General features: G+C 55.2%; 2 protein-coding genes across 15 annotated transcripts in view; both read right to left on the reverse strand.

Annotated features, from left to right (window-relative positions):
* Nucleotides 1-1,784, reverse strand: part of MARK2 (microtubule affinity regulating kinase 2) — a 58,154-nt gene extending 56,370 nt beyond the window's left edge. For 2 of the 10 annotated variants that reach the window (XM_022591674.3, XM_089914635.1), the window contains exon 1: nucleotides 1,211-1,775. In XM_022591674.3, coding sequence (XP_022447382.1) covers nucleotides 1,211-1,264 — 54 coding nt within the window. In that variant the 5' untranslated portion in view covers nucleotides 1,265-1,775. Of the gene's footprint in view, nucleotides 1-1,210 lie in introns of all 10 variants that reach the window. The other 8 variants (XM_089914636.1, XM_089914637.1, XM_089914631.1 and 5 more) reach the window with 8 other exon arrangements.
* Nucleotides 1,785-14,598: 12,814 nt separating this feature from the next.
* SPINDOC (spindlin interactor and repressor of chromatin binding) lies at nucleotides 14,599-26,615 on the reverse strand. Of its 5 annotated transcripts, XM_022591687.3 has the most exons (8): nucleotides 26,220-26,615; nucleotides 25,881-25,970; nucleotides 22,559-22,888; nucleotides 22,334-22,480; nucleotides 22,025-22,183; nucleotides 21,681-21,881; nucleotides 18,000-18,060; nucleotides 15,292-15,403 (listed from the first exon to the last, which is right to left on the reverse strand). In XM_022591687.3, exons 1-7 carry the CDS (start codon nucleotides 26,344-26,346, stop codon nucleotides 18,011-18,013), a joined length of 1,104 nt encoding a protein of 367 aa, XP_022447395.1. In that variant the 5' UTR covers nucleotides 26,347-26,615; the 3' UTR covers nucleotides 15,292-15,403; nucleotides 18,000-18,010. The 5 variants fall into 5 exon arrangements, with proteins under 5 accessions (XP_022447391.1, XP_022447392.1, XP_022447393.1 ...); XM_022591683.3 differs by lacking the exon at nucleotides 18,000-18,060 and having other exon boundaries at nucleotides 14,599-15,403; nucleotides 26,220-26,612; XM_022591684.3 differs by lacking the exon at nucleotides 18,000-18,060 and having other exon boundaries at nucleotides 14,599-15,403; nucleotides 22,040-22,183; nucleotides 26,220-26,610.
* Between the last annotated feature and the right edge of the window lie 149 nt (nucleotides 26,616-26,764).

The raw sequence follows: 26,764 nt of genomic DNA on the forward strand, positions 1-26,764 counted from the left end.
GCCAATCACAAGGGGATGGATAGGGGCATATACGGGAAAAATAAACATGAAGTGAAGAAGGCAGGAAACTAATATGGAGATTAAAGGCAATCCTAATTAAGAAGCATAGTAAGTAAGATGGGGTGAGGGCAGAGAAACCAGAAGGCAACAAGCAAGGGGGAAGAAACTATGTAAAGTGACAGATCCAGGAGTGAAGAAACAAGAAAGCCTCACGGTTTGTGTTGCGGTGTAAGAGGACAGAAAGGCAAGGCCGGGGATGTGGCAAGGCCGGGGAAAGGACCGAGCAACAGGTTGTGTAAATGAAGTGGGGCTGAAATAGTGACTGTCTTTCCCTCGGTAGGAAGAGCCCAGGGAGAAGGCTGGTACAGCACTCACAGTGAGAAACAGGAGGCCAAGACTCAAAAACACAAACCCCAGAGGAAGAGAACGTGAGGGATCCAAAGACTCTGAAGGGAGTGAAGACTGGAACCCCAAAGACAACCTGTGGGAAAACTATGCGCATGACAGCTGTACGGGAAAACACGGAAGCGACAAATGCCAGCGCGAGGCACCAGGGAGCTCCTGGAGAAGAGAAGGGAAAGTGATGAGCAAAGAGTAGGCGAAAGATTTGGAAAGGTGATGAGGGTGGAGCTGGTGGGTTGCAAGCAAGAGGGAGAGCACAATCTGGAAAATGCAAGAGGCAGGGTAGAAAGCCGGGGAACTGGAAGGGGATAGGCATCGAGAACACACTCCGGGGCAAGGACCCTGAGGGTGAAAGCTGGGACTGGGAGAACCGGTGCGGGCGGAGGGGAAGCGAGGCTGGAGGGATGGAGGAGGAGGTGGACAACGACCTGGGGCAAATCGCAGGGTGCCAGTCGAGGAACAGGAGGGTGGCTGCTTTAAGCGTGGGTGGAGGAAGACCAGAAAGGCCCCCGAGAGAAAAAGGGAAGAGAAGAGGAAGCTGGGGAGGTAACACGGAAGAGCGCAGGAGGGCGGTGAGGGGAGAAGGCGGGGGGGTCGGCAGAAAGACAAGTGTACAGCTTGGAGTCTGGACGAGGTGGGTCCCAGGAGAGGACTCGGAAGGGAGATGTACGGGGCCAGGAGCCAGATGACAGGGCAGCCGAGGCTTACAGGATGGCAGCAGGGGCACGAGGGGAGCTGAGGAGGGAGAAGGCTCTGCAAGGTGCAGGGGCCCAGCCAGAGAATTCGGGGAGCCCTTAGGGCTCCTTACCTGCTCGGTGTCCCTCTCGTTCAGCGTGGGTAGGGGGGTCCGGGCGCTGGACATGGCGCCGGTATCTCAGGGGAGGGAACCGAGAAGCTCGGAGGAAGGGAGGGAAGGGAAGGCGCGGAGCCCGGCCGGGCGGGGCTTCTCACAGCAGGGGCACCCGCCGCATGGGCCCCGGCCGGGGGTGCGGGGAGGCCGGACTGCCGCTCACGCCAGCCCGGGGATGCGCCGCTCGGGCTAGGCCGCGCCGGCTCCGAGCGGCTCCGGACCGCACCCCCCCGACCCCCGGCTGGGCTGTGCCGCCTTTCGGCCGGGCCGCGCCGCTCCGCCTACTCTCTGCCGCCGCAGCCGGCCGCCTGCCTCGCTCCTCCCCTGCCCTCAGCGGCACTGCTCCGCGCCCGGCACACAGGCTGCCGCCGCCGGACCTGCTGCTCCCAACATGGCCGCCACCACCGCCGGCCCTCGGCTCTTTCCGCCGGCAGCAGCCGGAAACACCCGAAGCGGCTAGAAACGGGAGGGGGGCGCGCCTTCTCCTCCCGGCCACGGACTACTGGTGAATTCCGGAAACACCCGAAGAAGGTAATCCCGGGGACGCGCGCGCCTCCTCGATTCCGAAGACCAAGCTTCGGCTCTGTTTGCGGAAATCCACGAAGGGACTCCGGGTACTCCAGCCACGCCCACAGGCCTTTCCCCGCCCACTTCCAACTGGCTCTCGGCAGTTTCCGGAAACACCCGAAGCCGCCCCGCTTGCCTTGAGCCGGCCCCGCCCGCCTCCCGCCCCGCCGACCGCCGGCGGTCGTCGGCCATTTCCGGCAACACCCGAGGCCGGGCGAGCCTCGGGTCATTCCCTCGGGTGGTACCCAAAGTCTGACTCTTCGTTTCTTTCCGTCAGTTTTCGGGTATTTTCAAATCTTCAACAGGGAGCGTGGATCACGTGTGCGTATTACCATTTGACTAAATAGAAAATAAGGCTGTTAGCCATCCCTGCTGTTGGCATCCTTTGGTTCTAAGGCAACTTCCTGTCTGTGTGTCCTTTCGTCTCTCAGCTAGCCCATTAAATACATCTTGTTTATCATCCAGCCTGTCTATCAACATGTGTGTCACCTGTCAGATGCAGCGTTAGTCTATTACCTGTCTACCTACCGTTCATCACCTGCTGTCATCTATCTTGGCTTCTATTTATCTATCCATGCACCCCACATCTAGTCCACAGGGCTCCTCAAGGTACCAGGCAAGCACCAGGTAAACGTCCTTGGCTCCCAGCTGCTGGACCTGCACGGATACCCCAGCCCTGCATTCCACCTCCAGCTGTGTGTAGTGAAAATGCTGTGTGATCTTGGAAAAATCACATAACATCTCTGTTTAGACTCCTCAACGTTCCTATATTGACAGAATCCATGCCTTTGTTCCAGTGATGACATTCTAAGTAACAACTTTGAATTGTTACCTTTTTTTTCTTTCAGAAAAAGTCTTTTGCTTGTTCAAAATAGCACAAAACGGCATTGCACTATGGCAATGAGTCTCACCAGTTCCCTTTTAACTACCCCTGTGAGGTAGAGCAGGAGAGACATTATCTTAATTCACATTTCAGTTATCGCTTCTAAGACAAGGAACTCATGGGAAAGAAAAGAGAAACTGGTTGAAAATGAGGATTCCTCAGGATGGCACAAAGAATGGACACTTAGAGAGGTTCCTTTTCTTCTCTGGCCTCAGTTTCCCCATCAAGGAATTGAGGTCACTAGATTCATGAGCTCTGAGGTCCCTCTCATCTCTGGAGAGCCCCTGACTTTAACAGGAAGTCCATGTGGCAACCTGAGTTCACTCTTCACTTCCTCCTAGACTGTCTCACCAGGGAGGGGCAGTAGGCTGACTGGTCTGATTCCTCGGGCTCTAAGCTGCCCCCACCCACTGTATCCTGGACATGTTGAAAAACCACCACTCCCAAACCTACCCTAAGTTCAACAGCAGATAAGGTAGGCAGAAGCCAGAGTCCCCACAAGAGCCAGAGACCAAGCTCAAGTAACAAGTTCCCAAAGGTACAGGAGGAGAGAGGCCCAAGGGCTTGTGGGGAAAGAGTGCTGGTTGGACCTCTGACACTTGACTTCCAACTCCGGCTACAGCTTATTGAGCAGAGCCCTTGGCTAAGTCAACCAGAGAAATAGGCAGCCAGACAGAAGCAATGAGAGGATGGTATGAACATACTTCCTAAGGCAACAGGTATGACCTACAGTCCTAGTAAATGCTCGGGACTCCATGACACCTCCTCATGCCCCACCTCAGCTCCATTCAGGCATCCAGCCCTTGAGGAAGAAGTTGGTGAAAGAACACAGAAGGAGGTGAGAGGGAAAAAAGAGGAAGAGGTGAAGCCAGAGGACATTCCCCGACCCCAAATTCATCCGGAAAAATCCATGAGAATGATGTGCCCTCTGGTGGCCAAAGGGAGACTCACTGTTGATTCCTGTGCCCTGTGTAACCTCCAAGGCTTGGGTCCCTGGAATAAGGGAAAAGGGGAGGGGGTTGGAGGAGCAAAGGGAGGTGCACTCAGGGGTCTTCCCTGGCCCCTGTCTAATCAAACTTGACTAAGCAAACTCTACATCCTCCATGCTTCTACTCACTCAAGTTCTCATCCCTGCACTCTGCCCCTTAGTCCCTGCCTCCATCCTACCTGTTCTCTCCTCTTCCTCACAAAGCTGTCTAACAGGTCTCCCTGCCTAGAGTCCCTCCAACCTGCCCCACCAGCCATGCCAGAATAATCTTCCTAAAGTCCAGCTCCAATTACATCTCTGCCTTGCTAGAAGGCTCTCACCAGCTCCCTTGTGGGTTAGGCAGGCTGATTTCATGGGCCTGTGACCTGTGCAGTCACATAAAAGCCCCACACTTAAGAAGGGCTTTGAGCTTGATTTAATGCTCTACTGTCACCCCTCTTGAAATTTTTACGAAGGGGGCCCTGCATTTTCATTTTGCACTGGGCCCCACAAATTTTGTACCTGGTCCTGGTGGTAGGAAAAGACTTTGGCCTGCATTGAAACCTTTGCACAGTCTGGCCTCAACTTACCTTGTGAATATCCTCTCCAACTAGGTATCACTGGTTGACACCTCCCTGCAATTTGTGCCCTGCCACCAAGCTCTCTCACCTTCACGCTTTTGTTCAGGCTGATCGATTGCCAGTCACCTCCCTCACCTGGAATTCTAGATGTCCTTCAAGATCCAGTTCAAATATCATCTTCTCGGGCTTCCCTAGTGGCGCAGTGGTTGAGAGTCTGCCTGCCGATGCAGGGGACACAGGTTCGTGCCCCGGTCCGGGAAGATCCCACATGCCGCGGAGCGGCTAGGCCCGTGAGCCATGGCCACTGAGCCTGCGCGTCCGGAGCCTGTGCTCCGCAACGGGAGAGGCCACAACAGTGAGAGGCCCGCGTACCACAAAAAAAAAAAAAAAAAAAAAAAAAAATCATCTTCTCATACCCACCTAGTCCTCTTCAAAGATTAATTATTACCACACATTTACCTCTCTCTAACCTGCAAACTCATTCATTCATAAATCTGTTGAGCATCTACTATGTGCAAGGCACTGTTCTAAGCTCTTCAGATATATCAGTGAACAAAAGATCTCTGCCATTGGGGAACTTGCATCTCGACTGGGGAAAGACAGGCAACAAACATAATACATGATAGTAAATATTAAGTGCCATGGGAAAAAAACTAGTCAGCTAAGGGGGATCAGGATTGCAGAAGTGAGGTGAAGGGATGGAAAACAAGTTGCAGTTTTAGGGTGGTCAGTGCAGGCTTCACTGAGAAGGTGACACTTGAGCAAAGACTTGAAGGAGATGAGGGAGTGAGCTCTGCCGCTGTCTGGGGGAAGAGCATTCTAGGCAGAGGGTGCGGCCAGTACACAGGTCCTGAGGCAGGTGCGGGCCTGGCTGTTTGAGAGTGTGGGGGTAAACAGTAGGGGAAGAGGGCAGAAAGGTGATGTGGAGTCAGGCCTGGTGGGCCGCTGCTTTGGCTTTTTCTTGTAGTGAGGTGGGGAGCCACTGTAGTGACATGACCTGACTGGCTGAGAATAGAGTGAAGGGGCAGGGCAGGGTTTCCTTCTGGAAACCCTGAGGAGGCTTTTATGACAATTCAAGTGAGAGATGACCATGGCTCAGAGCAAGGCAGCAGTGGTGGAAGTAGTGAGAACTGGTCAGATTTGTGATAGATACAGCCGACAGGATTTCTTTCTTTCTTTTTTTAAAAAATCAATTTATTTATTTATTTTTGGCTGCGTTGGGTTTTTGTTGCTGCGCATGGGCTTTCTCTAGCTGCAGCGAGTGGGGGCAACTCTTTGTTGCGGTGTGCGGGCTTCTCACTGTGGTGGCTTCTCTTGCTGCGGAGCACGGGCTCTAGGCACACGGGCTTCAGTAGTTGCGGCACACAGACTCAGTAGTTGTGGCTCACGGGCTCTAGAGCGCAGGCTCAGTAGTTGTGGCGCATGGGCTTAGTTGCTCTGTGGCATGTGGGATCTTCTCGGTCCAGGGCTCGAACCCGTGTCCCCTGCATTGGTAGGCGGATTCTTATCCATTGTGCCACCAGGGAAGTCCCCGGACAGGATTTCTTTTCTTTTCTTTTTAATATATAAATTTATTTATTTATTTTTGGCTGCATTGGGTCTTCCTTGCTTCTTAGGGGCTTTCTCTAGTTGTGGTGAGCGGGGGCTACTCTTCGTTGAGGTGCGCAGCCTTCTCATTGCAGTGGCTTCTCTTGCAGAGCACGGGCTCTAGGCACGCGGGCTTCAGTAGTTGTGGCACACGGGCTCAGTAGTTGTGGCTCGTGGGCTCTAGAGAGCAGGCTCAGTAGTTGTGGAGCATGGGCTTAGTTGCTCTGCGGCATGTGGTATCTTCCCAGACCAGGGCTTGAACCCATGTTCCCTGCATTGGCAGGCGGATTCTTTTTTTTAAAAATAAATTTATTTATTTTATTTATTTACTTTTGGTTGCGTTGGGTCTTCATTGCTGTGCACCGGCTTTCTCTAGTTGTGGCGAGTGGGAACTACTCTTCGTTGTGGCACACGAGCCTTTCGTTGCAGTGGCTCCTCTTGTTGCAAAGCATGGGCTCTAGGCGCACGGGCTTCAGTAGTTGTGGCACGTGGGCTCAGTAGTTGTGGCTCGCGGGTTTAGTTGCTCTGCAGCATGTGGGATCTTCCCAGACCAGGGCTCGAACCTGTGTCCCCTGCATTGGCAGGCGAATTCTTAGCCACTGCACCACCAGGGAAGTCCCGGCAGGTGAATTCTTAACCACTGTGCCACCAGGGAAGCCCCCGACAGGATTTCTTGATGGATTGGTTTAGGAGTTATGTGAGAGAGAAGAGCTAAGGATAATTCCAAGCTTTCCAACCTGAATAACTGAAAACAAAACGAACACAAAAGTAAAGGCTCTACCACAAGCCCCAGACCAGGTAGAAACCAATGGATAGGACCTGTGGTCCAGGGCAGCCATGTTGCCCACTGGAATCAGGGAAGGCAGCGGTTACAGATCCCCAGCACCAGAGGCACAGGGGCCTTAGGATAGCAGTCCCCTGCATGGATGGGCCAGGAGGGGAAAAGCCAAAGGGAGCCCAAGGTGCTGGATGGAAGACACCTTCATTCTCACCCCTGTGAACCATTGCAACTCTTCTCCATCTTTCTCCTCCCACCCAGTGAAGCCAGAGAGCCTGCTCAGGCAGGCCACCCCAGGGGGGTAAGGAGAGTGGTCCAGAATTGCCCTCTGATCAAGAGTCAGATAACAGGGTGTGGCAAACCCACACATGCCCTCTGACTCACAGAGACCCTCCCATCTCTCTGAGCTTTGCTCTCTCTTGATGTCTCTGAACTCCCATCATGCATTTTATTTATTTATTTTTAAAATTTTATTTATTTATTTATTTTTGGCTGCATTGGGTCTTTGTTGCTGTGCCCGGGCTTTTCTCTAGTTGCGGCGAGCAGGGGCTGCTCTTCGTTGCGGTGCGCGGGCTTCTCATTGCGGTGGCTTCTCTTGTTGCAGAGCACGGGCTCTAGGCGTCCGGGCTTCATTTGTGGCTCGCGGGCTCTGGAGCACAGGCTCAGTAGTTGTGGCGCACGGGCTTAGTTGCTCTGCAGCATGTGGGATCTTCCCGGACCAGGGCTCGAATCTGTGTCCCCTGCGTTGGCAGGCGGATTCTTAGCCACTGCGCCACCAGGGAAGCCCCATCATGCACTTTATCGCCATTACCATACACCATATTGAATTTAGGACATTTCAGAGATGTTAGAGTGTGGGCAGATGTGCATCTTAGAACTGATGGACTAGAATATGTTTATTCTTCCACCAGGATGTGAGCTACACTAGGACAGGAACTCCCAGGCTCCTTCCCTTTTCTCAGGGCTAACCCACATGGAGAGCTGCATCCTATGTGGATATACTCACACTCACAAGTGGGAGGCATTGTTATTTCCCTCATTTTTCTCAGAAGGAAACTGAAGCATAGAGAAGCCTGGTCCCTTGCCAGTGGAAGTGGGAACAGGGGAATGAACTTTGGGCTTCTCCGCCCACGAGAGGTGGGTTGTGTAGGGTGGTGGGCAAACACACAGACCCTACTGCCAGGCTGCTCCTTAGCAGCTATGTGATCTTAAGTAAGCCTCTTAACGTCTCTCTGCCTTAATTTCCCCATCTGTTAAATGGGGATAATAAAATTACCTACCTCACAGGGCTGATTTGTGAGGCTATAATGAGACGATACATGAAACAGGCCAGGACAGAGCCTGGTGGACAGCCAGCGCTTTGTGTGGGCTGCTGTTATTATTAGGCAGACTAGCCAGCCTCCCTGAGGCTTCTTTTAAGTCTCTCTACTATATCCTCCCCACGTCCCAGAAGCACAGCACTGGATCAGATGTAAGAGTCCATCCTGGCCCCAGCTCTGTCACTAATGGATCATGTGAGCCATTAGGTAACTCCCTCGCCCACTTGGGGCCTCAGGCTTCTTCTTTGCTCTCTGTGTGGTCTTCCGTAATGCTGTCGACCCCCAAGATTCATATGTGGGGGTGTGTCTGCCCCCCAAGATTCATATGTGGAAATCCTAACCCCCCTGAGGTGATGGTATTTGGAGGTGGCGCCTCTGGGAGGTGATTATGTCATGAAGGCAGAGCCCTCATGAATGGGATGAGGACCCTTATAAAAGAGACCCCACAGAGCTCTCCGGCCCCTTCCCCGAGTGAGGACACAGCAGGAAGACAGCTGTCTATGAACCAGGAAGCGGACTTTCACCAGACGTTGAATCTGGCGGCACCTGGATCTTGGACTTCTCAGCCTCTAGAGATATGAGGAATAAATTTCTGTTGTTTATAAGCCATGAGTCTATGGTATTTTGTGACGGCAGCCTGGACAGCCTAAGATAATCTCCCAAACCCTAAGCCAGTGACAATGTCACTCTTGTCCTTCTTCGCCCATGACTTGGCACTGTGCCTGGGGTGGAGGAGACAGTGTTCCTGCCAGCCTTGCTCATATGTGCCTAGCGCAGCAGGAAAGTCCAGCTGCCCACGGAGGTCACTGTATACCGACTTAGGGGGAAGGGGGGAGGAGGGGAGAGGGGGAGAGGAAGGGGCATCAGGCAGGGAGGCCACCTTCAGTGTCTGTTCTCCTGGTAGGAGGTGCCATTTGGACCAACTCACATTCCCATACTGGGCCACTGTCTACAGGCAGAGTTCTGCCACCTCCATCACTAAGAAGGTTGGGCATTCTGGATGGAAAGCCAGGCTGCCACGTTTGCAGAAGCAACGTCGGTGGGAGGCAAAGGGGAAAGCAGAAGTGGGCGGTTTTTACTGGGGCTCAGAGGGGGATACCCAAAGTGGATGATCTGGGGCCTGTGGGAGCATGGGGACTGGAAGAAGCAGCAAGGAAGGCTTCTTAGAGGAGGTGATGCAGAGTCAGACCCCAAGGATAAGCAAAGGACTGCGAGCCCTGGCAGAAATAGGAGCAGCCCGTGGAGGCATGAAGGAGGCCGCTCTCAAGGAGTTCCCATCTCACAGGGATGGGCCAAGAGCAGCCTCAGACTTGGAGCTGGCAGAGGGGAGTCGGTACCAGCTGGCTGTAACTGGCTTCCTGGAGGATGAGGGGCGGGGGAGGCCGGCCAATGACTCATCAGTGTCTGAGATGATGTCCCCGCGTACCCAAAGCTGCATGGTTGCTCCTGGCTGGCCGGCAGCAGGTGTGTCTGGGGGAACACTCCCACTTTCCCTACCACCTCACCATCCTCCCTAGGGAGGACAGTGCCTGAGGTCCCCAGCCCCAAGGACAGCAGGGACATTTTCTGGCCCTGGCGGTGTCCTTAGTGGTTCCAACAGTGCTGGGCACATAGCAGGCTGTGAATCTCTGGGGAACGAAAGCCACAGGACTTTGGCCCTCCTTGTTCCCTTTGCCCTCAACTCCCTTTCCCTATGTAACCGCATGGCTCTCTGTGCTTAAATGTCTCCAGAGGAAGCCCTCTCTAGCCCCCAACTCAAAACTGCATCCCTTGACGAATGAACAGGCAAGGATATCATGGGAATGCAATCAGCCAAGTCCAGAACGGAGGAAATTCTGTCCACAGAACAAGCCACTGTGTTCTTAATAAAAAAGAAAAGAAATAGGGAAAAAGAGGAAAGAAAGGCTGTTACAGGTTGAAATCCATCAACCAAATGCAGTGTGTGGAATGTACTTAGACCCTGATTCAAAGAAGTCAGTTGTATAAAGATTCATGGCAGAGTTCTGGAGATCGGTTGTACAACAATGTGAATGTACTTACTACTAAACTGGACACTTGAAAATGGTAAATTTCATGTTATGAGTATTTTCCCACAATTAAAAAAAGTTTTTTTTAAAGATATTCATGGACCAACTGGGGCATGTGAACACTGTGTGGATATTAAACGACATTAAGGGATTATTAGTTTTTAAAGTGTGATATATATTTTACTGAAAAGAGTCTGAATTTCCTAGAGATACAAACAGACCTATTTACAGATGAACTGATACAATGTCTGGGATTTGCTTTTAAATAATCCAGAAGAGAAGGAGATGTGGGGAGATAAAGATAAACCAAAATTGGCCATATTTGTTGAAGCTGGGATACATCAGTGTTCACTGTTTCTCTCTCTCTCTCTCTCTCTCTCCACCTCTTCTTTTGGGTGTGTTTGAAAATGTCCACCATTGGGAATTCCCTGGCAGTACAGTGGTTAGGACTCCGTGTTTCTACTGCCGAGGGCCCGGGGGTTTGATCCCTGGTCGGGGAACTAAGATCTCACAAGTCGCGTAGTGTGGGAAAAAAAAGTCCATGATCAAAAGAGAAAGAAAAGAAAAGAAAATGAATAGTGCCCTTCCGTCACGTCCAGTACTCTTCCCTGCTGGACACACTGAGAAGCCCCTAGTTTGCCGTCTGCCTCCCCTGGAATGGGGGTGTGGGGAGAGCCGGGGTGCTCTCTCTCTTGTTCACAGCTATATTCAAAACACCTGAACCGTGAATGCCTCTCATCCAGCTGGCAGCTGTGAGCCCGAGTCTGCGTGGCCCCTTGAGCCTGAGCTTTGAACAGCACAGTGATCTTAACCTTCGAGGGCCATGGATTAGTCTCTCTGAGGCCAACTGCTCACCCAGGAAGATGTGGGTGCCATGGTGGGCAAGTGGTTGGGTCAAGGAGAGGGAGTGGAAGGGACAGGGCAGGGTCTGGAAAGGAGAAGCCCTTCCCTCTGCCCTGTCCCCTAGGGCAGCCCGAGCTCATGTGGACATCATTGCACCTGGCACTGCTTTTGTAGCCTCCAAATACCAAGTCCAGCCTGAGCCAGGGTCAGAGGTCGCTGAGGGAGGCCAGGGCCAGCAGGCGGGACCCACCAGGGGCCCAGGAGCCTTTCAGGAGAAAGGCAGGTGAGGGACAGGGCTCCCAACACCCTCAAAACCCTCAGCTTGGTTCCCAGACATCGTCACCTGAGACAGGTGTGATGAGCACCCCTCCACATTGCTGTGAGCCCCTCCAGTGGGTACTGCCAGGCACAGGGCATGATCCCAGCAGGGGCCAGGCCCTGGAGGGCTCTGGAAGTTGGCAAGGCAGGGGCACTGGGCACCACTATCATGCTCCCGAGCAAAGGAGGTGTGACCACTTGTTGTCTCGAACGAGCTTCCCGACTCCCATCTGCGTCCACTCCAGCCCCAACCCCTGAACCCACCGTGGGTCCCGAGGCTCTGGAGGGAAGGTGTGCCAGGGTCTTCCTAAAGCACAAACAGGCCATGGCGTGCCGGAGACAACAGCTCTGCAGTCAGACAGACCTGGGCTCAGCCAGGTTCTGCTCCTTTAGCCGCTCTGGGATGGCAGGCAAGGTACCACATGCAGCTCAAGGTGCCTCAGTTTCCTCACCTGTATCATGGGCACAAGGTCGGGTGACCCACAGTGGAGACCAGGGCAGGTGTCCTGTCTGCACACCAGTTCCCAGCACCGTGGCTGCCCAGGGGCCTTCATCCACGGCTGTGCAAGCTGACCCTGCAGGGTGCTTGTCCCAGCCCCTGCTTCCCCGGGCCTCCTAGATGCAGGGCCTGAGGAGACCTGAGGCTTTGCTGTTGGTGTTAGGGAGGCCAGAAAGGTGGCTCTGTTTCCTTTCTCTTCCTTTCTCGTGGTGTGCTCTGTCCACGGAGTGAGGCTATTTGCTCGAGGGAAGAAAGGGACTGGCCAGGTTCGGTGATATGAAGGCACCTGGTTCCAGGAAGGTGGGAAACAGACACACGGGTGGGCTGCGGAGTCACCTTACCTGTCACACCTGCAAGCAGCAGCCTCCATCCTGCCTTGGGGAGGTCAGCCGGGTGCCCCCTTCCCAAAAGACCCTCCGTGGGGACAGACACAGAGGCTGCAATCCCCTCAGAGACGCTCTCGCACCCCAGCCCCCTGCCTCCTCCACACCTCAGGGGTGTGCAGGACTTCACACCGTGAAGGCAGTCTCATTCCAGCCGCTCTGCAGCCTGGCTGTGTGTGTGAGGAATGGGGTGGGGGGGGCCCTGGAAAGGGAGAGCGGGTTGGAGGAGCCGCGGAGTCCGCACCAGAGCAGTGACGGGACTGGGCGCTGCACGGGGGCCCAGCCGGTGACCCTCCCCCTTTTCCAACCGTGCTCCCCCCTTTCCAACCACGGCCGTACACACTGCAGTTTCTCTTCAAGGAGGGAAGGGGCTGCTTCTTCCCTGGTCTCAGACTGCCTTTGCCCTCAGGGCTGTTACTGGTCTCCAAAAAGAGCTCCCTGACTGGACCCCAAGGAGGGCAGTTGTGAAGGGTGGCAGGTGGCCGCCTTCAGAGCACAAAGGAGTACTGGGGACTAGGGGTGGGGGTACGGCTCAGGGGTCGGGCGGCGGCATCCTCTTCCCCAGCTCCTTCACCTGGTCGTGGCTGGACTCCAGCATCACACCTGGAGAACGTCACCACCATCAGCCACTCGGGTCGCTGATATTTGCAAAGGAGGCTTTCTTGGTGTCACAGGCTCTAGGACTGTGGCTCTGGCCCAGGTGGCGGACCCCAAGCAATCCTTCACCTACGTTCAGAAACTCCCTTCTGCACTCTGGGTGGAGCCACTCCCCGGGCTCCACTCTCTCCACCTCTCCCTGGAAGCCCAGAGATGCCCACAGGCAGCTCCCAGACACACATGCTCACGGAGTCCCTGGGGTCCTGGCCGAGGCTGGGCAGATCCCTGCCACCCAGGATGTGGGGCTTAAGCCATGGAACAACCACGTCACCAGCAGTCACCATGGCAGCCACCTCATGCAGAGGACCACACTGCAGGGACCGGCCTGCACTGCAAAAACGTCGCATAGGAATACACACCAAGATGTCAGCAGACAAACATTTATTAAGCACCTACTATGCACCAGACCCTATGCAGGGCGCTAGGAAAATGAAGTCAATGCAATCCAGCCCTCGCCCGAAAGGAGCTCACAGTCTAGCGGGCCAAACCTTCAATCATAATTAACAGCCGCGAAGGTGCATTTAGCTTCACAATTGCACAATGAGCTTTTATGTAAGTTCTCCCAGCTGTCAACACCCAGCAACACAGCCACATTGTTTTAAAAGCACATTGGCATAAATGTAAACACAGTCACACGATTGAAAGGACGGACAGCGACCACCTGTGACAATTCATAGTCTGTGTTTCAGAGCCAAACTTTCAGCATTACTTATTTCTTCCTATTAGGAAGGATACAAGTTTTGCCAATTTGCAGAAATGGTGGTAGAGATACAGGGTAGTTCTACGGCCCCCTGACATCACGCGCTGGTGCGGCCGCCCTCGACACGAGGGGTCCTGAATCCTTGCCCTCTTCCCCCCACCACACCGCAAATCTTCTGGTCTCCCCTGGAAGAGGGCCCCAGATGTCCCTGGGCTTTCTCCCGAGCTCGTCAGATGGGGAGAAAGGACCACTTCCCATGAGTCAACCACGCTGAGATCACTCACACCTGGTTGAGCCCACGGGTGACACCAGCTCAGACAGGCACACAGCACAGCGCGCTCAAGCCCACACCCTTCCTTATTTAGGGACCAGCTCTCTGGTCAGTCTCAAAACCTGATGGGGTTGGTGTCACACAGGAACAACTGCCCTGTGAGCCCTGCCTCTGCCCCGCCCCTCCCCGGCCGCACGGGATCCACCAGCAGTCCAGGTACAGAGGGTGGATGGCCCTATTTATCCCACTCACCCCCGGATTCTGAACGGGACAGTGAAGTTTGGGATCTGAGAGCCCTCTGTGCCTCTCTTGAGAGCCCCCCTCACCAAAGACGAAAAACACAACCCTACACAGATTTGGTTGGTGACGGTTAATTTAGGAGGATAAGGGGTTAGGAATCTGGTGAAGAGATCCAAGTGGACCCACCTCCGGGTCTGGGGAACAGGAAAACCAGCCAAAGGCTTGGTGTAATTAAGCCGAGGAGAGGGCAGGCAGACCATGAGGCTGAGCGTTCAGCGCTGAAAGGTTGGGGGCGTTCAGGACCCCACCGCCTGCCTTCCTTTCCTGGGGCAGGGGGAGCGGAGGCTTCTCTTCCCCTGCACACTGGGCACAGCCAGGGTACTTTGTAAAGGTCATGTTAAGTCTCAGCTCCTCCCCTGGGCCCCCCAGTGTGGCCTGTCTTGGACAGACAGAGGCTTACCAAGTGAGTCAGAAGGTACATGTTAAAGGTGTTTCTGACCCCATTTGGAGGGCACGGGTAAGGGGAGGGGGCGAGGTGCCCTGCTAACTGACTCGGCCTCGGTCTGCTGGCCCAACAAAGCCTGCCCTGACCCTGTTCCAGCCTCTGGGGCAGCAGCTTTCTGGCTCACACCCAGGACCACCTCTTAGCCCTCCTCAAGGTCGCTCCAGGAGGCCGGATATCCCGCTAGCAAACCCCTTCCCCCAATGACGGCCCAGACGGAACTCTCTTAATAAAAAAAAATAATTTATTGTCAACAAAGGAGATATATACAACAGGAAAAGGGGTGAAGAGGAGAGCGTGAGTGACGGAGCCCCCAGGTAGGCTACTTCAGCCACCTGCAGGGATGGAGCAGGAAGAAGAGGTAATGGAGGCCTCCTGGTTTAGGAGCCGAAACGGGTGGGGGAGGAGAGGCGTCCCCCGAGGTAGTGGGACTCAGTTCAACACCGTCACGACCACCTCTTGCGTAAGGCACTGTGCCAAGGGAGAATGGTGGGGGGCTGAGAAGGTGGGAGGAGGTCAGGGGGACAGAGAAGTCTGGGTCAGCAAAAGGATCGGGTGGGTGTTCTCCAAAGGCCCAATGCCCTACCGCACGACAGCCCTCGGCACCCCCGTCCCCCTCAGGGCCTGGCCTCACGCCTCACTCAGGGAGACATTTTCCAGCGTCCCCGAGTCATAGCAGATGCTGCCCACCTTCCTCTCCTCCATCCTGCCTTGGCACCTGGTTTTACTCTCTCCATCAGGTGGCCGAGCTGGGCAGCTCTGAGTGATAAGCCGAAGGGTGACAATGCCTCCTCTCCCCGCCCTGAAAAGCAAGAACCTACAGGCCACTCCCTGCCTCTGGCTGCCCCCCGACAGTGGTGCTGGATTCCGACAGAACCGCGGGCCATTCTGGGCTGTCACCTGCTCCCACACCCTTGGTGCCCTGGGGATGCTTGGACCAGTCTTGCAGGAGGCTGACTGCCGGGGGCTCCTCCAGCCGCACGCGGATAACCTGGAGATCCAGCGTCCCGCGAAGCCCCGGAGGGGGAGCTGGGCAAGGATGGGAGCAGAGAGAGAGTCAGGGCCCTCCAGACAACGCACCTTGAGGATGTCCCCCGAGGGTCTCTGTAAACCACACCCCCATTTCCTGGCCTTCAATTCCACAGCCCAGGACCTGTGGTCTGAGGAGAAGCCTGGGGACAGTGGGAAGCTGTGCTCCTAGATCATCCAAGGACCAGCACCAACCGCAAGGGCATCGCGCCTCCGCAGGCATCAGCGCAGGCCCTCTGCAGCCTTCCTCCCTCATGTATTCTGGCACACGGACGCTTAGTGCTGTACCCCACCCCCCTCAACTACCTTCAGCTGACTCCGCTTCATCTAGGACGCCTGATGGGTTCTGCCTTGTGTGGGCAGAGGTGGTGGGGTGGGGAACACCCCAAAGCAGAAAAAGACATGACTGTGCCCACAAAGGAGCAACCAGGTGAATATGCAGGGCGGAGGAGAGAGCACTGGACAGACAGTCCTGGGTTAACATTCAGCTCTGCTCTGGAACCTCAACCAGGCTCTTCATCTCCCGAGTCAATACCTACCACGCAGGGGTCAGATGTCCAACTTAGCAGCGTGGAGGAGCTACTCACAATGGACAAAACCAGGCCTTAAGACAGGGGAACATGAACTGCTGACAGCCGCTGTTCAGGTACCAAAATGTCCGGTTTGGCATGGGCACGCGCAAAAGTTACATCAAAAAACAAAGCCAGAAAACGGTGACTGTAACTGTTGCGGTGTCTGTATTATTTGTGGTTTTCTTCTGCACTGTTTCTAGAGACCCAATGATTTAAAATCTGGCAGAGAAAACAGGTACAATTTTGCTGTACTGTTTGCCGGGATTTAAAATGACTCAATGGCTGCCACTGGGTCGTGCGACTGAACAAGTTCTGCTTTGTAGTCACATGAGCTGGTTTGTCTCCCTGACAAACTCTAAGCTCCTCGAGGGCAAGCGGAGCCTACTCACTGGCTCCTTAATTCAACAATAACTTCCTGGGCAACTATACTGTACCCAACACTAGTCCAGTTGCTGGGGGTTCCCCAGAACATGGAGCAGGCCAAGTGGCCTCCCTGGAATTTACATTCCAGTGGTGAGAGCCAATAAACAGGATGAACACAGCAAGAATGCAACGTGATATATACAGACAGAAGCAAAGTAAAGTACACCAGGGAAGGGGACGGGGTAGCAGGGAGGGCCTCACAGAGCTGATGCGTGAGCAAAACATACAGGAAGCGAGGAGTCAGCGGCGTGTCTAGCTGGGGAACAGCATTCCTGACGGGAGGAAGAGCAAACGCAGATGCCCTGGTGGGCAGAAGAGGTGAAGATCCTGGTTTGAGGACCACTGGTCTCCACGAGGACTGTGACTTTTATCTGAAGTGCGACAGTGACGGTGCTGGAGAGCTCTGAGCAGAGCAGTGCCAGGATCCCACTTGTGTTTCAACAGGGGCTCTGGCTGCTGTATGAGACCGACCACAGAGGGCAAAGCTCAGAAGCTAGGAGACAAGTTCAAAGGTTGTTAAGGAAGCTTGGATGAAAGTAGCAGCAGTAGGCGTAGTGACGGGGGGTCAGTTCTGAGCATCCTGGAGGTGGGGCTAACAGGATTTGCCGATGGACGGATGCGGGGTCTGAGAGAGACAGAAGATGATGACTCCGAGGGTTTGGTCCAAGCAAACTGAAGAACGGGGCTGCCAGCTTCCTGGGTAAGGGAAGACTGGGGGCGAATAGAGTGGCTGGAGGTGAGGGGAGGAGACTGGGGATTCCGTTCAGAAACGCCGTCAGAAACTCCGGGCTTGGGGGATCTTTTAGGCAACCAATCAGACACGTCATACGGGTAAGAGAGAGGCTGGAACCGAAGGGAGAGGTCTGGGGTGGAGGAGAGAGGCGGGACTGTGAGCACAGGAGCTGTCCTTCAAGCTGTGAGCCTGGACGGGATCACCCAGGGCGTTGAGCGCAGACCCTGGCCCACGGTTGGGTCATTCATTCATCCACCAAATACAGAAGCAGCACCTATTCTGTGCTGGGCACTGGGGACATCACAGTAAATGAAACAGGCAAACATCCTGACCCAAAGGAACATATGTTCCAGAAATGGGAAGAAAAACAACCATAGGATCCCACTTGGGGAGATAGGAAAGAACAAGCAAGAGAGGCAGGTGCAACCCAGGCATGCTGCTGCCCGAGAGGCCAAGGGCAGAAAGGGTCTCCAGGAAGGAGGGAAGGAGGGAAGGAGGGAGGGGTTCCTTGTTTTTGCCAGGTCAGGAAAGATAAGGACTGAGAACTGACCACCAGATCTAACTTTATGGAAGTCAATGGCAATGTTGCCAAAAGAGCCATTTTAGTGTAGGGTGGTGAGCATGCGTTTGACTCAAGTGGCTTCTAAAGACAGCCTGGAGACAGTATGGAAGAGCTCTCCAGCTTTGCTGAAAAGGCTCAGGGATAAATGGGACAGTGGCTACGATGGGATGAGGGGTCAAGAAGGGAGAAAGAACAGCTTTGCGTAGGCTGATGGGGAAGACCCAGAGAAAAGAACAGCTCCTGGTCTGACAGAGAACTGATTCCTGGCCCTCATTGCAGGCGGGGAGTCGCATGGGTGAAACACACCTGCCCAAGGCTCAGTTTCCTCTTCTGTAAAGTGGACATAATAATCCTTTATAAGGTGGTCCTGTGGATTTCAGGAAAAAATACATTAAAAGAACTCAGTACATTGGAATTAAGTGCCAATTCTTCCTGATAGCAGGGAGGGCAAAGGGGTGGGTGGTGGGGAGGGGTGTTTCAGGAGAGCGAGGCCTGAGGTGCGGTAGAGAGATCTTCTTTCAGAAGCAGTGCATAAGCAGAGCCCCAGGCCATCAGAGAGCAAGCCAAGAGGACTTCTCTGTCCCTGGGACAAGCTGCAGCACCCCAACCCCAGAACCGCCCCGACTTCTCTCCTGGCCCAAACTGCTCTGCTTCCCCAGCTTCCTCCCCTCGCCTTCCTCCACACTTGTGCATGTGTGTGTAAATGTGTACACCTTCTCCAGGGGGTGGCTGCGGCCCACTTCTCTCGTTTCTCACTAAGGCTTGTCTCTGAGCAGAGACTCTGGAAATGTCACCACCAGGATGACAAGTGAAGGCAGCCGCCATCCACTCATCTGTCAAAAAATCTTCCCTGAGGGCTTTCTTGGTGCCAGGCCCTGTTCTAGGTGCTCTCTCTCTCTCTCTCTCTCTCTCACACACACACACACAGGCCCCGTTCTAGGTGCTAACACACACACACACACAACCAGGCCCTGTTCTAGGTGCTGACACACACACACACACAGGCCCCGTTCTAGGTGCTCACACACACACACACACACACAACCAGGCCCTGTTCTAGGTGCTGACACACACACACACACCCAGGCCCCGTTCTAGGTGCTCACACACACACACACACACAACCAGGCCCTGTTCTAGGTGCTGACACACACACACACACCCAGGCCCTGTTCTAGGTGATCTCACACACACACACACACACACACACACACACACACACACACACACACACCAGCAGGAGGCTTTTTTTCCACTGTGTGCGAGCGGGCCCTCAGGGCTCACCTCCTCTCCTGGCCAGGTCCCCGCCTTCAGCCTGGGAGGCCCCTGAAAGTCCAGCAAGTCGTCCCTGACTGCTCGACACACATATCCATCAGGTCAGCTGACCTGACCATAGTGACTCCCCGCCCCCCAACTTTTATATCCTTGATTTAAAGCGGTAGGATCTTTACTCAAATAAGACCTTTGGAGAGTTTCAATAAATAAAACAACTCCAAGTAGAGACATTCTGGTTGAAGCCTCACAGGTTTCTGAGAAATCTGAGCTTTGGGTACTTAAAACCCCAAACCAATCTGAAACTACTGGTCTGGAGCCTGTGCTCTGCACAGAACCATCGTGGGCACCACACTATTCTCTATTCGCTGACTTGTACCCTTAGGCAGACTGTGAGTTTCGTGGGGACAGAGGCTGTGGCGCTCCTGTCATTTCCCATAGCTGGGCTGCGGAACACCTGCTGCTGTGTCACTTAGTACCTCCTGCAGGTTCTGGGCTGTCTCCAACCTCCACAGGTCCCTGCCTCTGCCGGGAACACCTCTCGGCCCTCTCCATCCCTCTCACATCATTCAATCAGCTTGCTGAACCCCAAATCTCAGGCTTTGCCCACTCACCCCAAATAAACCTGAGATCTCAAGGATGCCCTTCTCACCTATTGGTCACTCCACACAGGTGGGGTTTGGGCACAGGGTACCCCAGGGGTCAAAATAAAGCCCCCACTTTCAAGAATGAAACCAGAGGACTCGTCAGCCAGTGGAAGAGATCAGCCATTTAGAGCAGGGGCCCACTGACAATACGAGGGGGCCCGGGAAACACTCGAGTCCAGGCAGAGCACGGTCCTGGGGAAGCAGGACTGGAAGGTGACTCAAGCTGAAACCTGAGACAGTTACAACCTCACAGGGGTGAGGCCTGCCTCCAGACTAGAAAAATAAATAGATGAAAGCACACGTGCAGAGACGTGCACACAGAGCTTTGTAAAAGGTCTGAAGGACGCAAGCCAAATTTTTGACAGTGGTCACCACTGAGTGATGTGGGCTGAAGTGACAGGTTTGCCTTTTTCTTTAGGCAAAAAGTACACCTCCTTTTTGAGAGCCCTGCTCTGGGGAGCCTCCAGCACCCCATGTGCCATCTTTCTCAGGGCTCCAACTCCAAACGCCCATTTCAGGCAGGCGGGACGAGGCACTCTCTGTGTCATACATTCACTCCTTCAAGAATCACTTTCTGGGGCTTCCCTGGTGGCACAGTGGTTAAGAGTCTGCCTGCCAATGCAGGGGACGCGTGTTCGAGCCCTGGTCCTGGAAGATCCCACACACGGTGAAGCAACTAGGCCTGTGTGCCACAATTACTGAGCCTGCGCTCTAGAGCCCACAAGCCACAACTACTGAGCCCGCGAGCCACAACTACTGAAGCCCACGCGCCTAGAGCCTGTGCTCCGCAACAAGAGAAGCCACCGCAATGAAGAGCAGCCCCCGCTCGCCACAACTAGAGAAAGCCCGTGTGCAGCAACGACGATCCAACACCGCCAAAAAAAAAAAGAAAGAAAAAAAAAGAAAAACCATTTTTTGCGTCTGAGATGCTGCGAGCAGGGCCTGGCCCGGCGAGACGAAGAGAGAGAGGAACCAGGCTCAGCCCTGCCCTGCTGGAACACAGGCCAGTCTCATCTCAATTCTGCTACTGCTAGGTTACGTGACTGTGGTAGCAGTATACCGGTCCCCCAAAGACGTTCAAGTCCTAATCCCCAGGACCTGTGAATACGGTATCTTACACGGCAAGGGAGAATTAAGACCACAGATGGAACTGACATCGTTAATCAGCCAACTTTAAAGTAAAACAGAGATCTGGACAATCTGGGTGGGCTCAGTGTAATCGCAAGGGTCTTTAAAGGGGAAGGAGAAGGCAGAAGAGTCAGACCCAACAGTGGCATCCTGAGAAAGACTGCTTTGAAGATGGATGGAGGGCACAAGCCAAGGAACACAGGCGGCTGCTAGAAGCTGGAAGAGGCAAGACTTCCTCCTGTAGGAGCCAGAAAGGAACCCAGCCCTGCTGACACCCTGACTGTAGCCCAGTGAGACCCGTTCCAGTCCTCTGACCTCCGGGACTAAAAAGTAGTATATCTGTGTTGTTGTAAGCCACGAAGTTTGTGGTAGTTTGTTACAGCAGTCTCAGGAAATGAATACAAGGACCGTAGAGGAGGAACCAGCTCTCTGAGACTCAGTTGGTCCATCTGGAAAAGATACTTTTATAAGGGCCAGATGAGCTGCATATGAGTTTCTTAAAATCGGAGAACGTGATAAAAACACAAGCGCTTACTGCTATTATTAGACGTAAACTGAGCTGAGGTGTCTGCTGAGTGCTCGCCCCGTCTACTCTGCTATCGGTCCCATCTAGGCCCCTGGTCCACCGGGGCCAAGGTGGGCACCTCAGGCTCCAGCTGGAATCAACCTTAACTGCGGTGATGGGTGTCGGGCTTTTGGGGAGCACTGGCCTAACCCAACCTACCAACCAGCCAGGACACTCCCAAGGAGCTCGCAAAAAAACTCAGCTCTCTGGCTGGCTGCTGTATTTAAATCCACCTGCCCTTGGCCCCTCTCCCAGGGGACTGGAGCACCAGCCACCTCTAGCCTGGGCTCTGCTGCCAAGCAGCCTCGTGGAGGCCAGACCCCAGGGATGCGGCCTTCCTGACCCCGCACCTGTCAGCCCCTCTCACGAGCTCACCTGGGGAGGGGCTTTCCGGCTGGAGAAGACCTCCTTCTGCTACTCTCCCCTCTTTGGGCGAGTCCTTGCTGTCTGAGGCCCTGAGCTGGGTGTGGGAGAAGAGCTGGAGGACGAAGCCAGCGGGGAAGCTGCCGTCGGTGAAGTGTCGGACCTCGGTGGGAGCCGCAAAAGTCTCGGTGGGTGAGCCAGGTGAGGGGGGATCTGGAAGGGAGGACAGGATGGAACTGTGAGGTCAGACTCCCAAGGGCTGAGCCCATGGCCTCAGCTGAGGTGCAGGTGCCCTCTGCCACGCATCCCCCCACCCCCCCCCCCCAGGGTCCTAGCTTTCCTCCTGGAGCCCACACCTTCCTCGCCTTCACCTGGGTCCGGGTCCGGGTCCAGGTCCAGGTCCAGGGTTTTGGTCATGGGTCTGCCTCTTTTCTTTCTGACTGGCTCCTCCCCAGGGGGCTCCTTCCATCTCTGACCACGTGGCTTCTTGCTTACCGGCTCTGGGACAGGGGCCGCTGCAAAAGACAAGACCTTTTTAAGAGGCCTGATTGCTGTAACCACAGGGCTGCTGAAGGTACCTGCCCAGCAGCCTCTCTCCACCCAGATGGCAGGGCCCATGCTTCCCCTCCCCCCAACTCAGCCTCTGAGGCTTTGGGATGACTGACCAGGAAGCTCCAGAGGGCGGAGTCCCCTGGGCCGGCTCCTTCTAGGGAGGGAGGGGTTGTCCTCGGAGTCGAGGAGAACGACAATCTCTGCTGGCATTTCGGGGTCCGGGTCGGAGTCTGGGTCCACTTCCACCTCCTGGCCTGAGTCTGAAGGGGGCAGACGCCAGTGAGCAACAAGAGTCCTGACTTTTCCTTCCCCCTCCGCCCCTCCATCAGCCCAGCTACCTGAATGGGGCGGGGACGGCTGCTCGGCCCTGAAGTCCTGCAAAAGCGCCACCCCCTCACTCCAGGCCTCCAGGATATTGCTCTTCTCGGAAGGGCTCAGGTCCAGGGTGTGAGGGTGCTGCTCCAGGATGTGGGCGCGTGCCGTGTCCGCCGAGGGGGCCCGGATCTCGGCCCCACACACCATGCACAGCGCCCGCCCGCTGCCTCCCGGGCTGTTCCCCACCAGGAACTCCTGCTCCCAAGACACCTGCTGCCTGGGCTCCTCACAGCCATCGCTGCCTGCCTCTAGCAGGCTGGGCCTCGGCGGTGGGGTCTTCTCCTGCTGGGCCACTACGGAGGGAGAGGAGGGGGCGGGGACTGTCAGTAAAGGTGCCCACAACCAACAACACAGAGAACAGGATTCCCCAAACCTGGTGGCATATGTAGGGAAGGAACTTTCCCACCTAGAGTCTCTTTCTCCCTTCCCCTGGAGCCCACAAGGCACTAGCCACGATAAACACAGCCTACATGCCTCGGCATCCTGCTACCTCAATCTAGTCTCCGACCACAGGTCCAACAGGCATTTCCAACAGACTGCGTTCCTGCATGTCTACCGCCTTGGCAGCCCATCAGTCTGGCAAAGTCCTCTACTTCCTTCATGGCCCTGCTCAAAACCTCAGCCCTGTGAAGCCTTCCTGACCTCCCACCCCTGGCAGGTGATTATATCCATATGCGACTACCAGGCCACGGCAGCGAAGCACTTCCTTGAGGACAAGAATGGTAAATTTTGTCATCTTACTGTCCCCGCAGGGCCTGGCATGTAGGAGAGGAGACGCTCAATGAGCCTTCTCGGGTCAGTGAATGGCATCCATGCCTGTTCCTCCACTTGTTGAGGTCCCTTCAAGAGGCCTCCCATCCTGTTGGAAATAGCCTCCCCTCCCAAAGCCTTTGCAGCAATAACCTAGCTCGTCCCTACTGGTCGACACAGCACCTGTTCCCTGTGCACATGGACCATAAGCTCCAACAGGATGGGAACCCTTCTCAGCTCAGCAAAGGATGCAGGCTCAGACCCACGTTAGCCTGGCAGCTCAGGGTTTCTGATCCCTTGTGGCTGCACCTCCCTCCCACCTGAGAAGATGGAGCGAAAGACAAATATGGGAGACCCTAACACCTGGGGACTACCTGGAAGAGGTGGCATTTGAAATGGGTCTGAGAACCGGCTTGGTCTCAGAAGGTCTAGCTCCAAGGCTGGGTTGTACCCCGCTCAAATGTGACTGTGGGCAGGAATCCCTTGGTTGCAGTTGGGCTTTCTTTCCCACCACTCCTCGAAAACAGCTCTTGTCAAGGTCACCAATGCTAAACCCAGCGGTCAGCTCTTCAACTTCGTCCTTTGACAGATGGCTTCTTCCATCTGGATTTTTGTCCCTTGGACTCCAGGGCACCACCTTCTATTGGTTCTTCTCTTACTTCACTGGAGCTATTTTTCGGGCACCCGTGCCAGTCCCTTCTCCGGAACAGAGCCGTCTTCTCACCCAAGGCTTGTCTGCCATCCCTTAGAAAGCTGCCATCTGCCCCACCTGAGCTCCCTGTTCCCCTCACTGCTTCATTTCCTACTCGTTCCCTTTGTCTCCTGACTGTACTGTAGGTCCAAGACAGCATGGATTTTTGATCCTTCACAACTGTATCTCCAGCACTCGGCACAGTGCCTGGCATGTAGTGGCATTCAGCAGTGTTTGATGAGGAATGACTCAGTCTCTAAACTGGAATCACTGGAGCATTCCACAACGGTCCTGGGACCCCATCTTTATCTACCTCCTTCCTCTGGTGGTCTCATCCCAGTGCCTGCCTGCTGACAACTCCCATGTCTATACCTCTAACCAGACTCTCCCAGGAAATTTAGATTCACATGCCTTACTTACCATCTGACATCTGTGCTTGAATGTGTCATAAACTTCTCAAACTTGCCATGTTCAAACCTTAACTCCCCATCTCCCACAGGCCTGCACTCCAGTCTTTCCATCTCGGCAAATGGGAAGTCCATCCTTCCAGTCACTCAGGCCAAAAACCTTGAATTCGTCTGTTTTTCTTTCCCACCCCAAATCTTTCAAGAAGCTTCTGCTTCAGGACCTTTGTACTTACTATTCTCTCTGCCGAAAATTCTTAACCTCCAATTATCTACAGGGTTCTCTCCCTCGCTTCCTTTGGTCTGTGTTCAAAATTCACCTTATTAGAGAAGGCTTTCCCTACCACTTGATATTCCAAATGAAACACCCTCACTCTTTTCTCCTTACTTTGATTTCCTGTTCTCTGAACCACCTGACATGCTATACATTTATTTATCTTCATTTATCTTTAGTCATTAGTATCTACATATATGTTTCAGAATAGCAGAGTTTCGACTTTCTTTATAGCTATTAGCATGCCTAGCCTAAAACAGTGCCTGACATATAAGAGGTGCCCCCACATACTTGTTGAATGAATTCACTTCTCTGGGGAAGGAGGATGCTCTCGCAGGGTTGTTGAGAGGGTTAACTGAGACAGCCTGGCACTGAGCACTCGAGAAATATTAGCAGAAGTACAGAAAGAACCTCTCTTTTGGATTGAAAGCTCTGAGAAGGGTAGTGGCCTTTATTTCCCTCATTTTATAGCACTCTTGATTCCAAAAAGGAGAGGCAGTGCAGGGAGACATCACCATGTCCTGCTGAGGCTAAATGAATGGCCTTGCTCTCAACCTTTTGGGTACTGTCCCCCTGAGGAACGGGGTATCTAGGAATGAAAAGATTTTGCATTTTCATGAATAGTGTGTCTTCCACTAAGGTGGCTCTTTGTTTTCTTAGGGTTTGCAAGATCCTGAGGACTGGACAAATCGGTGAGGGAGGAGGGGAAAGCGAGTGCTCCCAGACTGCTCCTCAAACCCCTTCCCGAGGCCAATCCCCTTCTAGAGTGGCTGAGGGCGCCCGTGGCAAGCACTCCTTTTCCAAAACTAGGTGTCCTATGCAACCCCTTTCACCCTTGCAGCGCGAGAATCTGACACCTGTGGCTTATGCAAGCGCAAGGCCCGGGGATGGTGAGGGGGGCGTAGGAAAGCATTCTGCATGGAGAGCCCTTAAAATCCACCTTTTGGCGGGCTGCAGCGGCGCCTGCCTCCACCCACCGAATCACTCCGGACACCAAGGTGCGGGGCCCCTAGCTCCGGCGTGGAGGCCCTGCCGCCCCTCGGCCCTCGGCCGAGAACACGGCCTGGCCCCTGGGCCTGCCTCTGTCTCTGCCTCCGCGGTGGGGGGGAGGGGGAAGGGGGAGGGGGGAGGGGGGAGGGGGGAGGGGTGGGACCCGCCAGCGTCACCTCGAAGCCGTCGTGCTGGGCCCGGGCGAGGGGGCGCTCGGGCACCGGAAGATCCGGAGCTCGCGGGGCGTGGATCGAAGGCTCCAGACCCTGGGCGGGGGAGGGGGAATTCGGGGAGGCCTGAGATTCCAAACCCCGCTGGGGGTGTAACAAGAGAGCGCCAGTAACTCAGACAGAAGGGGGAAGGGGGCGCCCGGGCACCAGGCCGGAGTGGAGTGGGGGCGCTTGGGCCCCTGACTGGAGGTGCGGGAGGGGGTACCCGGACCCCCGACTGGTGTGGGGGGGGAAGCCCGAGCCCCGGACCGTGACGCGGAAGTGGGATTCCCCTCCCATTCTCACCTCTGAGCATCGGCTCGGGCCGCGGGATTACGGCCACCACCATGGCCTCCTCGTCGTCCTCCCCTTCCTCGCATTTGAGGGTCACCTCGAAGCAGTCGAGCGCGGCGCCCTCGGCCTTCAGGGCCATGGCGCGGCCGGGGGGGCTCTCGGTGACCGGACGCCGGAGGACTGGTGCGCAGGCCTGCGCGCAAGCCGGCAGCCGCCTCCCGCCCCGTGCAGCCCCCTCCCCGCCGCCCGCCGCCCGCCGCCCGCCGCTCGCCGGCCCGGCCTGCGACGGGCGCGTCTGGGCCTCCCCGAGACCTAGAGCGTCGGGACCCCGGGCGGGGAGGGCTCAATCCGGGGCTCTAGCCCCCCGCCGCTCCCTTTTATGGAGGCTCATTGTCGGCGCCCGCCCGGCCTGCCCGCCGCGGGCCCGCCCCCGACTCCGAGCGGCCAATCGCGCGTGGCCCCGCCCCGGGCACGCGGCTCCGTTAGAAACCCCGCGACCCGCAGGAGGCGGGCAGGGTAGCTTGCTTCCGGCTGCCCCCCGGCGCGGGGGTGCGGGT

This window comes from Delphinapterus leucas, chromosome 7 (genome assembly GCF_059928025.1).
Source record: "Delphinapterus leucas isolate spDelLeu-1000000601 "Yukka" chromosome 7, BTC_Dleu_Yukka2, whole genome shotgun sequence".
Classification (NCBI taxonomy): domain Eukaryota; kingdom Metazoa; phylum Chordata; class Mammalia; order Artiodactyla; family Monodontidae; genus Delphinapterus; species Delphinapterus leucas.